A 14,334-nucleotide genomic window follows, 5' to 3' on the forward strand; every position below is an offset into this window, starting at 1 on the left:
ATTTTTAATGTAGTAACACTGATGGGTGAGCATCACTCAGGGTTTCGCAGATGTGAGCTTTATCAGTTCATCCATTTATCTGCTGGTTCCAGAATATTAAAAATAAAGACTTACAATGTTTAAGAAAGAAAGACTAGCCTGTAAAATAAATTATTAATAAGAGAGTTTGAGACATCAGTAATATTTTTGCATACCTTTGTGTTAAACAAAAGCACATGCAGATGTTGAATGCAAATAAGTATTTCAATAAGCCTTATTTTAATTTATTCTCTATTGAAAATGCAAATACAAACATCCATTACCTGCCTTACAGTGAAGAGTTATTTAAATGTTGATGCCCACATACATGCAGACTATGCACACTAAAACTGTCCCTACACCCAAATTAATCCCACCTATAAAATAATTGGGTTCAATAACTAATCAGAACTGAGCTATGGGGACTCAGAGTGAGAGGTAAGCAAGAGCTGTAGAATCTGCATGGGCAGAACATGTAAACAAATTTTAAATCACCAGAATTCCCTTCACCCAAATTCAGCTATGGAAATCAGGTATCTAGCTCAAGCCAGGTGTCTAGGCTCCTCCTATAGTAATGAAAAGAAATAGGCAGCTCCAGAGAATGAATCATCCTTTCATTAAGGCAGGCATCTTAAATAGATGGCATGGTTCATTCTCTGGAGCTGCCTGTTGTTCTCTTGACTACAGACAAAGCATAGAGATTAGTTTTCAAATGGCTAAACTTATGTGAAATGAATCTGTGTGACAAAGGAGCAACCATTTTAACGTGAAGCAGCATCCAATTCAGAATAACTGCATGACAGCGGTAACAAACCTGGAATATCACTTGGGAGCTGGAAGTACTGAGAAGCCAGGAACTGAACTCTTGGTAGCGTGGTTGCGCATCTCTGATATCAGGAATGCTAACCAGAAACATGGCAGTGGCTGAAAAAGTCCTTGGAGAGGCAGGTGTAAGTAAAAACCCTCCAAGTTATCTGATAAAAAGCCTAATTATAGCCAGGTGAATTTCGGACTATCTCTGAAAAGAGATGTTTCTACTTCTCTTTACATAAGTTTTCAGAGATGTTCTAAATTACTTTGTTCAGATAAAACCTAACACAATTTCACTTAGCTTGAGTGAGACACTACTAGAATGGCATTTGCTATTAGAGCATTTAGGAAAAAAAAAAACTGTGGAAGGATCAACAAAAAGTTTAAATCATCTCTTCCAGAAAACTGGAGGAAAGTTCAGCACTGACTTCTGAACTGATGAAATCTGGCAAATAGAAGGCTCTCCCACAAACCATGTGTTTCCCTCTCTTTTGAGATGATTACTCCTGGGAACTCAGGCTTCATTAATATGTGATTAACATCAGCTCAGAACACTGGTGAGGTGCTTAAGTTAGAGAAAAGCACGAAAAAGTACAAGAGGAAATGTGGTGCAGTTTTATATAAAAATGGTCACTAGATATATTATTCCAAAGAAGTTAAGAGAGTGCCTAATCTGCTTCACAGGGAGTACTGTTGAAAGTCATCCAAAGGAGACATCCAATTCAAGAATGTCCAAGGTGCGCAACTGATGTAAAGCTTACTGCTGTGCAGAAAAACAATCTCTACTGTTTGTGTACAAACAGAGAAGAAGAATGTACCTGGGGAGAAAGCAAAGTTCAAAGAACTCAGTGTCTTCAAGTCAAGAAACCAGACAATCTCCATCCCAGGAAAAAATGTTGTATGGTACCTCCAATCTCAAGTTCAGTAGCAAGAATTCTGATATCATGATGCAAGTGGATGTCAGACTTTTTGACTGGAGGATAGCAAATAGATAAACTGAACAAGGAGACACTCTCTGATCTGTACGAAGAATATCCAAGACTTCAGAACAAGCTTTGAAGGAAAAGCCATTAAAAGACATGAAATAAATAGATAATGAAATATTAAATATTCTAGTAAACATAGATCATGGCATATCCTTTCCTTAATAAAATGAATTCAGGAAGCATAAATGCAGTAGATCTAATGTACCTAGTATAAACCTGTCTATTTATTCTACGTGCCGTATTTTGGTGAGACCTTATCTGCATTACTATCCATGTTTCTTCTCACCCCTACCTAAGGGGGAAAAAAAATCTAGGGACGACAAAGACACAAATAATAGGTTTGTTATGTATTGCGGTGATGATGTCATAATAAGTCACTATCAATCTGCCACAAAGAAATTAATGCTTGAGGTTAACATTAATAATGTTAAAAAGGATTGAAGGTGGGTTATGGAAGAGGAGGAGGACTATGCTACTCTTTGAAGTCTTCCTGGAGAACAAGTAACATGCAAAAGAGAACGCACCACAAGCTCTTCTCTGACAAAAATGAAACGTGAAGACAGGCTGGGGTTTTGGAAAGACCACAGATACTCTTTTCCCATACAGATAAGGTACAATCTTAGAAACATTGGTTGAAGGGCAGCTTTTGGAAGTCATTCAGGCCAATCTCCTGCTCAGGGCAGGACTCCTGTCAATGCCACATCGGATCAGCCATTGCCTTATGGTATACGTTGGAGATTCCACATCTCCGGTTAGTCTGCTCCAGAGCTAGATTTCCTCCCTAATGAAATACCTCTGTTAATTCTCAGTCTAAATCTCCAAGAGCTGCAACTTGTGGCCACTGCCCCGTGTTTTAGCATCTTTCACTCTGAGAAAATTTTGACTGTACTGTCCTCGTGAGCTCCCTACTCTCAAGTAGTTGTAGGCTGCAATTAGCTGCCACCCTTTGCCTATTCCTAGTAATTCCTAGATTCCATTATAAGGCTGTTTTCACCTTGGTAAATAAACTAAGCAGTCTTAAACTGAAGAACTGAGTTCTCTCCTATTTTTATATTTTCCATGGCTGCCATCCTGACTAGTAAAAGAAAGTTCTAAAAAAACCTTCTCTGTTACCTCCTTAGCACAAGAGTTGTGCTAAGTATGGATGCACCTTTTAAGAGATTGTATTGGCTTTGGTAGGATAGAGTTAATTTTCTTCATGGTAGCTCATATAGTGCTATATTTTAGGTTTGTGATGAAAACAGTGTTGATAATGCAGGGATGTTTTCGTTATTGCTGAGCAGTGCTTACACACAGTCAAGGCCTTTTCTGCTTCTCACACCACCCCACCGGCAAGTAGGCTGGGGGTGCACAGGAAACTGGGAGGGGACACAGCTGGGACAGCTGACCCCAACTGACCAAAGGGATATTCAATACCATATGACGTCATGCTCAGCATATAAAGCTGGGGGAAGAAAAAGGAAAGGGGGGGGACACATTTGGAGTGATGGCGTTTGTCTTCCCAAGTAACGGTTACACGTGATGGAGCTCTGCTCTCCTGGAGATGGCTGAACACCTGCCTGCCCATGGAAGCAGTGAATGAATTCCTTGTTTTACTTTGCTTGCACGCGTGGGTTTTGCTTTGCCTATTAAACTGCCCTGATATCAACCCATGAGTTTTCTCATCCTTTAATCCTTCTGATTCTCTCCCTCATCCCACTGGGGAAAAGTGAGCAAGCGGCTGCGTGGGGCTGAGCTGCCAGCTGGGGTTAAACCACAACAGACACACAGCTATCTGGAAGAGGTCAGTATCCCACCAGACTGAATAGGCAAGAGCGGAAGTTGAAGAACGGTCCTGGGATAACCTTCGGCTTAGGCAACCCTGTTTGTCCCTTTAAGAGGGCTTAAAATCTCAAAATCCAATATACAATTTATCTCTCTCATGTAAGTTTTCAGAAAATCTCTCAGTTTTGTTTTCAAAGTTGCTATTTATCCAATCCATTCTGAGATACTATTAACTTACAGTATTTAACTCGCAAAAGTGTTACTAGCAAATCACGTTTGAAATATGAAACTATGTACATTAAGATTTTTATTAAGATTTTTAGGAAAAATTCAAGAAAAAACAAGGGTGTTTTCATTAACACTAAAACTAAGCTGCTCAATTAGAATTCATTTCATACACTATGTTCAAATTTCTCCATTCCTTTCAGAATTAATATTCTTTCTGATTCTAAATCCTAAAGCAAGTTTGTTTTTGTCCTCAAAGAATTTCTTTAATTAAAAAAAAAGGAAAGCTTAAAGCTGTGATTTAAATATTTGGAAAACAAAAAGGTTTGATATGTTAAAACAAAGTCAAAACTTTCCATATGGTCAAACTTTTAATTATGCCCATGGGCACCTACAGTCAGTAAATACCAAAACTTATTTCTTGTTTATTGATGCCAGAAATCCATCAAGAATAAGAATGATAGTATGATATCTACTGTGGGACAAGCTACCCCTATGTAACAGAGGCATCGCTCTCCCACTGTCATCTCAAGTACAAAATCACGGCTTTCTCAAAGTAACTTTGCAGATATTTCTTCAGGCTTGCTATCCATTAAAACAAATATCCAGTATAACATAAAACAAAGCTTTTACTGGTTTGCAGGAGAAAAAGAATATAGTTAAATTTTATACAAGATGACTCCCACTCTACAGCAAATAAAAACAACCAAATCAGTAAAGCATTTTAATATTCTTGTAATACAACCTAGGTTTAGTCCTTTCATTTTTCCAGATATCCCCATGAAGATATTAACTTTCTAGTATTCATAATCCAAACTACAACAACAGACATCTTAAATTTGCCCAGATTTCAATTCAAGTATTTTAAAATATGTTTTTATGCTTTATTTTCAGTGTATCAAAAGGTCAAATTTTTTACACGAATGCTAACGGGCACAGTTCACAACAAAGGTCAAGATTACTTTGGGGATTCATTCTCCGCCTCTCATTTTAAAACAAGTTCATGATTTGAATTCAAGATAAAAGATGGATATAAATGCTCAGACTGGCCAACGTATGTAATGCTCAAACACCATGAATGAACAAATTCTTATTATTCATTTCATATGCTTTAGTAATAATGACTGAGAATGGAAGTCACAAGGGTATTATTGAACATTATGAATAAACATGCGTAATGTCCGTCTATCCACATTTCAAGTTACTGTCACCCATTCATGTTCACAATCTAAGAACTCCCCACCCTGTGCACAAACACAAAACCCCAAAATAAAAGACAGGGTTACTTACCAATGGTTCCCTGTTTTTGACAAGCCTGATTATTTTAACTGAATCTTCTTCCTCATCAATATCATCAGGCATGGGGGGCAAGACAGGATCGTAGTTCTTCTGAGCAACAGTATCATGTACAGAGAGCAAAGCCTGGAAACATTAATAGTCAGTATATTATTGGGTATCTGAAAAGTTTATGAAAGACAAAGCAGAGGATATTATTTATAGCCTGACTCTACTAATGTGATGCATGTAGATTGAATTTAATTCTTGTATACAGTTTTAACACGTCAAACTGATGAAACAACTCCATAAAGTGTATGTTTTCATATATACAATGTATGCATCTAGTAAACTGTGAATTCAGAACAGTGTCTTCAGACACATGAAATACCAAGTGCTTTGCACATTAGCTTGAAATAACAAGAATTATGAACAGGAGAAAACCTAAGTCTCCTAAAGTAAGAACATCATTCTACTTGTCCTAGAAAAAAAAGTTTCTTCAATACAGCAAGCAGTCCTATGAAACAAATAAGCAACATAAGCATCTTCCAGTGCTTCTGTTGGAGCATGAGATGCATGACATTACGCTGTTGCCCAACTATCCCCTTCAGAAGAGCTCTGGAAGGTTATCTGGTTACTGGATCCTTTTCATAATAGTCCTGTTTCAGACGAGCTCCAAATTATCTCTGGAATTTTTAATTCATTGTGGAATTCATGATTGAGATTGAGGAACATACTGCTGAAACGATTTGGTTTGGGCTGGTGCTTATTAACCACCTGTCACATGTCTTGCCTCCTTCCTTTCTCCGTTGCTTCTCCAGTTCATGCATAGCTTAAGCAATAGATTTTTCAAAGAAAAGCCTAACAAAGCCTGACAAAATGTTCACTCGCAAAAACAAAATAATTTTTGAACTTGCAGAAATTAAAAAAATCTTGAAAGTCAAAGGAAATTAGAAAGCTCATTCTCCTAAGGCTCTAGAAAAATCTCAGCTATAATCTAAAATTCACAGCTTTTTGTAGATACAGAACTCTCTTCTATTTTGAAAAGTCCTCATTATTTGTAACAACCGTTCTTCACCAGTCTAAAAGGTAAGTAATGCTTTTACTTTTGTAGTCAAAACTATGCGTTATAGCAAGAATAGCAGCAAGAGCCATACATATAATTCTATGTACTGTTGGTTCTGTTTTTAAGTAGTTGCTTCTAAATACTTGAATATTTTACATTTTGACCTGATATTTTTTTCCCAAAGAGTCAATATTACAGAAGTTGTAGTCTGAAGAGCAGAAGTAATTTGCAAATCGATAACCTTCCCGACAACAAAAATAAAGCATTTTGGAAAATCTTGAGGTGTTTAGGATAAAGCAGAACATATCAATGTTGTTGACATGGATGATATCAGAAGGTATCAATGACTGTAATAATGAATCTATTATAACAATTACAATAATCATTAAGAAGAAGCTCTGTAATAAAGAACAGAAAATGGCTACATTTCTTTGATATCAGTTTACTTGCTACTTAATATATGGCAGATAATATTTGAGTACACAAGTGACCAGAAACTGTATGTTCTCAAGGATGATGCAGATGTTTTAAAAAAGCATGACACTTCCATTACACTATTCCAGGATTTTTTTTCTGAGCCAAGGAGAATGTAACAAGAGAAAACAATTTCCAGGCAATGCCACAGGCTATCATGTCAAAAGCAGAAGGCAAAGGGTGTATGGTAATCTTGAAATTCTGAAGTTTAAATTTTAAATTAGGTCTTCAACAAAATAAACACAGAGGAAGATCATGTTTACTTCATGAGAATTTGCTATTGTTTCACTAATTTGTACACATACTGTGCAATTTGATAAAAACATTTCAACACACTAATTATTTCTAGGTTTCTTCCCAAGACACAGCTATGAACTTATACTATTTACCATCAGAAATTACTAGATCCCTCCCACCAAAGATTAATTTTACTTTAGATCTGAACTAAAAACCTCAGGCTAGCAATTATGGTTCCTCCTGAAATGCGTATTATGAAGCATTACATACGTAAAAGCCATGCAATCACATGCAGTCCTCTTAAGATATATGTGAAATATCAAAGATAAACTAAAACAAAAGTAGTGTTTGCTTTTACTTCAGGCTACTTACAGTAAAGACTTCTAAAACTAGTCTTCTGCAATTACGTTTTTCCACATAAAGCTAGGGCACATTCATGGACTGGTTCTATTTAATGAGGTTCTATATTGCAGTTTAAAAACAATCAGGCAGATAGAGAAAACAGATGAAAATAATCTAAAGCACCACTTCCAGAGTAAAAGGCAGCAACTTAAAACATGTTCAGAAGAACCTACCCTTGACAATGAAACTTGCAAAACAGATTCTCTCCACTACTACACCGAATTATTCCACCAGTGTTAATAAGATACCTCCCTGCTCTGACTGCCAGATCAGGCTCCTGGACACTGCGTGCAAAACAACGATGCAGCTCAAGTAGTGTAAACCAATGCCAATCAATGTCTGGTATTTATGATGCTTTTCTTCACTCACAACAACTGGAACTTATCAACCCCCTCCCTCCTCCTCTTCCCAAAAAATGTATTAAACCACAATGTACTACGGTTTTCAATATAAGAATTTTTCCCCAAACTCTAGTACTACTTTGTCTCAGTGCAAAGATGCATATTTTAGGTAAGAGTATGAACGCCAGAAATTATGTGTCTCTTCTCAGTCAAGCTTCCAGAAGAACTTCTGTCATGACGGACTTGTTTATGCTGCACACTGAACATGCTAAGATTTCTTTCCTGCTTGTCTTCCATCATTGCTTCTTTTAACACACTACTCTCTGTCCACTCTAGTTGTTCTTGAAATAGTCAGCAGCATAGACACCGGGAAATAATTAGTCTGCAACCAACACTTACAAAGCCATTTTGATTTCACTTACTGTATTCAACTAGAATTGATCAGATCCTGTCCTTGAGAGAACTTCCACATTCCGAACACATGACAAAATGACCACGTTCACAGAGTAAAAGGACATTTCTTCAGCAGCTTCTTTGTACCGTGCAATTAATATAATGCATGCTTAGTCCAAAAAACTATGTATCAGACTAGACATCTACAGAAAAGTTTGGGATTTTTTTAAAAAGCAAACACATTACAAGTGCCAAGAAATAAAACTTGGATCCTATGATGAACAAGATTTACCCAGAATAATGTGCAGTAAATGTACAAGGCAATGCAAAGGCAGTAATGTTCTCTTTTTGTATGTAAGAAGCGATCAACTCATACACTTCTGTGGTACTAGTTTTTACCTGTCACAAGAAACTGCAAGAAGTGCAGATAATTTTTTTTTTAATGTTTTGGTTTTGTTTTCAAATACACAGCTCTTCAGAACTATGCATGTATGATCCAAGATTTGGGTCGTATATTTAAGCACCTCTGGAGAAAAAGATTTTATTTCAGCTCTAAGTTCTATGCTTATGATTCACTAATATAAACATGGTCCATATTTAGAACTTGAAAGAAGGTATGATTCAAACTCCTGCACTACCTAAATATAAATATTGATGTTCAGCTAAATTCTTAGACATGATCTAGCTGGAAATGAATACTTTCATCAGACCTCTGAAAAGTCTAATAACTAGTCCTGTATTTTTCATATTAAAGCTATCACTGATCATTTCACAGTTTATAAATTGAAATTTTACACTATCAGCTTACACAAAGAAAATCTGACATTGGAAACATTCAAAGTTCTTTTTCTTAAACTATTCTGAAACTTTAAATGTTTATTTAAATTGAGAATGTTATTAATGAAAACAGTTCTATATTTTGAAAAATGTGTATCATGTAGCTACACCGACTACATTTTTGCTCCTCTAAAACAATGACAATTTTTTTTTTTTTGCTTCTGTTTATATTTTGAGATCTGTAAGAATAAAAATACCCCAGGTAGCCCCTGACTCATGAACACAGCTCCTTATGTTTTTAAAATCTCATTTAAAAAACAAACAAACAAACAAAAAACCCCTCAATTTAAGCTTTACTTTTAGAAATATTTTGCATTTACTATTCTAGAAAAACATTTTACAGAACAGTAAGTTAAATAAAGAAGCAAGACAGAACAGACAAAGAAACAAAAGCAGCCCCTTTCATCATGGTACTGGAAACAAGAAGATTAGAAAAGTAAATAGTTAGTAGTCAAGATTATTGACATAAAATTTCTAGGCACTAAAACCAACCTTTATGAAAGCCAACAGCTGCAGCAGACTGCAACACTGCCAGCCCAGCCGCTGGTCACCTTGCCTATGGAGTAGATTACTGCCCTGGCAGAGTCAGCAAAATAGAACAAAACAGCCCATGACTTTGCTGTCCCAGTCCACAGCTTGGATCATTAGCACTGGTCACCTTCTCTGGCAGTTCAGCTTGAACTCCATCAGGTAAGACAGAGACTTTTTCCCACCTCTTTGCTTTGCTATGGTGACAGTAACTTCCGCTGAGGCTGGCACGGAGAAGTTACACTGGAGGAGAAAAGTAACTTCAGCAACCACAGAAACGTGCCCCTGAACTCACCTGGCAGAGCTCATCCTCCAGAAACCTCTAGCCATATTGCATTTTTCTTTGTGATACGGTTACAGAAGAAATACAAAAAGACAAGCTAAAAATGTTGGTGGAGAAAATTATTCACGACTGGAAAGGCTGATTGATAAGTAACTTGCATAAAGTTAAAATCAAGTGAGTGAAGTCATCTAGTGACAGATATCAAAGAAGGAAAACTGAAAGAGCTGGGAGGAGGCTGAAGCCACTGAAGAAAAGACCATCAAGAGCAACAGCCAAACATGTGCAAGAATTTAGAAAGCATGAGAATAAAACCAGCAGAAAGCTGTAGCATAATGGTGTTGGCATACAGGCTATAGGCACAAAAAAGCAATTTGACTTGAGAACAGTTTGGAGAAGAAAGAGATAAAAAGACGAGGTTTCAGAATCGAGCTATACATTTAAGAACAAACGGTAAGCAGCACAAAATCAATAGGGAAAAGGGGAGATAAGAATTTAGATAAGTGGGGTGTCGGGTGAGACCAACCTTCCTTTTTTCTACAGGAGAATTAGTCTTTAAATCTACTATCTTGAGTACATAAGTGTCCTGGTTTCAGCCAGGATGGAGCTGGTTTTCTTCGCAGAGGCTGGTGCGGGACTGTGTTTTGGATTTGGGATGAGAAGCTGTTGATAGTGTGCTGATGTTTTGGGTTGCTGCTGAGCAGCCAAGGACAGTCCAGCTTCTTGTGCTGGCCTTCCAGCGAGTAGGCTGGGGGTGCACGGGGAGCTGGGAGGGGACACAGCCGGGACAGCTGACCCAGACTGGCCAAAGAGATATTCCCTACCACACAACGTCATGCCCAGTACATAAACTGGAGTTGGCCGGGGGGCGGAAATCGCTGCTCGGGGACGGGCTGTCGATCACGGGGTGGTGAGCAATTGCTGTATTGGGCATCACTTGTTCTTGTACATTCCTTTGTTGGTATTATCATTGTTGTTTCCTTCTTTTTTTCCTGTCCTATTAAACCGTGTTTATCTCAACCCACGAGTTTTTTTTTTTTTCCCAATTCTCTTCCCCGTCCCACTGCGGGAGGGGGAGTGAGCGAGCAGCTGCGTGGTGCTTAGTTGCCGGCTGGGGCTAAACCACGACAATAAGCTAGATTTTATGTTGATGTACTGATGAATCCCACTCTCCAGCAAACGGGTGGTAAAACAGCCATCAGCGAAGGGCAGCACATGGCAGTGTCCTGGCCACCAGCACTGCCTGCTGCGGGAGCACCTGCAACCCCCACCCCAATGCAAGGGGTTAACTAGATAGCAAGAGCGCAGGTAAGAACGGGCATCTCAACCAACAGATAAGGGCAACTACACTAGCTGAACTCTCCAGCTCGGCTAAAGCACGAAGTATAATCTAGAAGCAACAAAACTATAGGCAGGACGAACTCGGTACTGCTGCTGAAGCGGCTAGAGGATGGCTGGGGTAACAGTAGGACTGAATTTTATTTTTTGGCTGTAGAACCAGTAAGTGAGTACGCAAGCTACAGTAACCACTTATCAGGCAGAAAAGTAATATTATTCCTCTGAAGGTGCAATAATCTAATTACTTTTCTACAAAAATCTGAGATATTCTGTTCTAAACTAAATTCCCAAGTAAATATGTACAGTATATAATGTTAAAGAAATCAGTTAACTTCCAAAGAAATCAACACGTTTTTCCTTTTGCTACTGAAAATCATTTACACTATTCATTTGACATAAGCAAAAAACCTTTGACAGTGACAGTAAGAAAAATTGAATAAGGTCCTTTAAATTAAGCATGATTTTCAGTTTGTAATCAGGAAACCAATGTGTGCACTAATTCATGGGAAAAAAAATCAGCGTTCATTTATTTATTTCCATCCTTTAAATATTATGGTTTTCCTATATATTCTCTATAAATTCCCTAGAAATTATATATTGCATGAGAAGACAGCAGTTAGGTATGCACAAAAGAGAAAAGACATTCCATGCTTGCAACTATCCCATCTGTACTTAAACCAGAGTTGCCCTCTAGTTCAAGCTTGTCCAGCTGGCAATTAAATCCTTTTCTCTTCCAATTTGACTTTGATGCAGTTGGGTCACAGTAGAGATTCAAAATATTGAAAACACATACTGTTCATGTGTGGTTTTGTGTTCTTAATATCTACCATATATTAATGTTCTTAGCATAGCAACATCTCAGTTGGATCAGTATTCAGTATATATTACTTCTTCCTCTTTGCTATGGTGGATTTTATTCATGACTATATGAACTTCCTTTCACAAAAGGGTAATTTCCTTGACTGAATACACAGTTTCTTGATTTCAGATTCACCAGTCTGAACTGATGGGTTTACCTGCAGCTGGTAGCCAGACGGCAACAGCCAACAGAAAAGTGAACTTTCCGCACCTTCAGACTCCTACTTCCTCTGGCTCATTGTTCGCAGCCCCTGGAGACGTTTCCAAAGTCAAACTATTCTCAGTGTTCACAGAAACACAGAGCCCATCCGTGTCATCTGGTAAAGGTGTTAATATTCTTCCAGATGACAGCCCTATGTTTTTCCTCAGCAGTGGATAATGGCAGGGTAAGCTCTGATTTTAAATCAATGGTGAAGAATCTGAACGAAATCTCTTTTATGTTCGCAACGTGATTCATGTAGCTGAAGTGAAACTTTAAGTCCTATTTACGTAACTTTCAAGAGCACAAATAGATCGTTTTCAGAGTGGAAAACACCGAGACAGGAACACTCTTCCTTGATCAATTCCTTTTCTGAAGAAGTGGCAGCATCCTGACAATACTAAGTGTCTACAGCAGTAGCATGCATCTTTTCTTCGTTGAAAATCATCTGAAGACCCAGAAACCAAATGAAAATATAAGTCAAAGAAAAGTAAAAGCTGAGGTTGCAGTTGCCCTTTCTGAAAAAGTGTCTTTTAGAAATGACACAGCCTTTTTATGACAACAGCATGATGTCTAAAGTCTTAAAAAGAAAAAAAATCTACTGATCCATAAGGTTAAGAGAATCTGGATATATTAAGGTATATAGAGGACAGGGACATGATTCGAGACAGCCAGTATGCCTTCACCAGGGGCAAGTCCTGTCTGATCCACCTAGTGGCCTTCTGTAATGGAGTGACTACATCAGTGGACAAGGGAAGAGCTACCAATATCATCTATCTGGACTTCTGTAAGGCCTTTGACACGGTCTCCCACAACATCCTTCTCTCTAAATTGGAGAGATATGGATTGGATGGGTGGACTGTTTGGTGGATGAGGAATTGGTTGGATTGTCACATCCAGAGGGTAATGGTCAACGGCTCAATGTCCAGATAGAGATCAGTGATGAGTGGTGTTCCTCAGGGTACATATTGGGACCAGTACTCTTTAATACCTTCATCAAGGACCTAGACAGTGGGATCAAGCGCACCCTCAGCAAGTTTCCAGATGACAACAAGCTGAGTGGTGCAGTTGACACACCTGAGAGATGGGATGTCATCCAGAGGGACCTGCACAAGCTCAAGGAATGGGTCTGTGTGAATCTCATGAGGTTTAACAAGGCCAACTGTAGGGTCCTGCACCTCGGTTGGGACAACCCCCGGTTATTAATACAGGCTGGAGGATGAAGGGATTGAGACCAGCCCTGCCAAGGAGGACTTGGGGGTACTGGTGGATGAAGAGCTGGACATGAGCTGTCAATGTGCTCAGAGGGCCAAGCCTGTCCTGGGCTGCATCCAAAGAAGCGTGGCCAGCAGGTCGAGGGAGGGGATTCTGCCCCTCTACTCTACTCTGGGGAGACTCCAACTGGAGTCCTGCATCCAGCTCTGGAGCCCTCAGCACAGGAAAGACAGGGACCTGTTGGAGTGGGTCCACAGGAAAGCCACCAAAATGATCAGAGGGATGGAACACCTCTCCTATGTGGACAGGCTGAGAAAGTTGGGGTTGTTCAGCCTGGAGAAGAGAAGGCTCCGGGGAGACCTTATTGCAGCCTTCGAGTACTTCAAGGGGGCCTAGAAGAAAGATGGGGACAGACTTTTTAGCAGGGCCTCTTGCAATAGGACAAAGGGTAACCGTTTTAAACTAAAAGAGGGCAGATTTCGATTTCAACTAGATAGAAGGAAGAAATTTTTGACAATGAAGGTGGTGAAACCCTGGCACAGGTTGCCCAGAGAGGTGGGAGATGCCCCATCCCTGGACACATTCCAGGTCAGGTTGGATGAGGCTCTGAGCAACCTGATCTAGTTGAAGATGTCCCTGCTCATTGCAGGGAGCGTGGACTAGGTGACCTTTAAAGGTCCTTTCCAATGCAATCCATTCTACGATTCTATGATTATATACTTAATTCCTTCAGAAAATAGTAACATACCTGTTTACGATAAGGAGGTCTTAAATACAGAGCACTCATACGATATGGACACCTAACTAAAAATATTGAAGCAGTTTAGTTTTTAAGTTGATTACTTTTGCCTGCTTTGGATCTTTCCTGTACTGAACAGTAGAAATAGTATTTCCATATATCAATTGCCCTAAGTGCAGATATAATTCTGGAGAACTGAAAAGCTGCAGTGAGTATTATCTTCACCATTACATATAAGTAAATCTTCTATAAGTACTTAATAAAGATTTATAAAATATTAAAATAGATGTGGTGCGATAGAATAAATCCTGCCTCTTAAATAGTAACATTCTTTTTAAAAGGCCAGCAA

General features: G+C 38.7%; 1 protein-coding gene across 1 annotated transcript in view; it reads right to left on the reverse strand.

Moving 5' to 3' along the window:
• The window catches only part of LOC104616143 (MAGUK p55 subfamily member 7-like), a gene marked incomplete at its 3' end in the record, with an annotated part of 40,426 nt that extends 26,393 nt beyond the window's left edge, over nt 1-14,033 (reverse strand). Inside the window, exons 1-2 of the mRNA XM_010297094.1 lie at nt 13,995-14,033; nt 5,094-5,225 (exon numbers count right to left, since the gene is read on the reverse strand). Of these exons, the coding sequence (XP_010295396.1) occupies nt 5,094-5,225; nt 13,995-14,033 (171 nt within the window). The remainder of the gene's footprint in view (nt 1-5,093; nt 5,226-13,994) is intronic.
• Between the last annotated feature and the right edge of the window lie 301 nt (nt 14,034-14,334).

Source organism: Phaethon lepturus, unplaced genomic scaffold (genome assembly GCF_000687285.1).
Source record: "Phaethon lepturus isolate BGI_N335 unplaced genomic scaffold, ASM68728v1 scaffold2311, whole genome shotgun sequence".
In the NCBI taxonomy this organism is placed as follows: Eukaryota; Metazoa; Chordata; class Aves; order Phaethontiformes; family Phaethontidae; genus Phaethon; species Phaethon lepturus.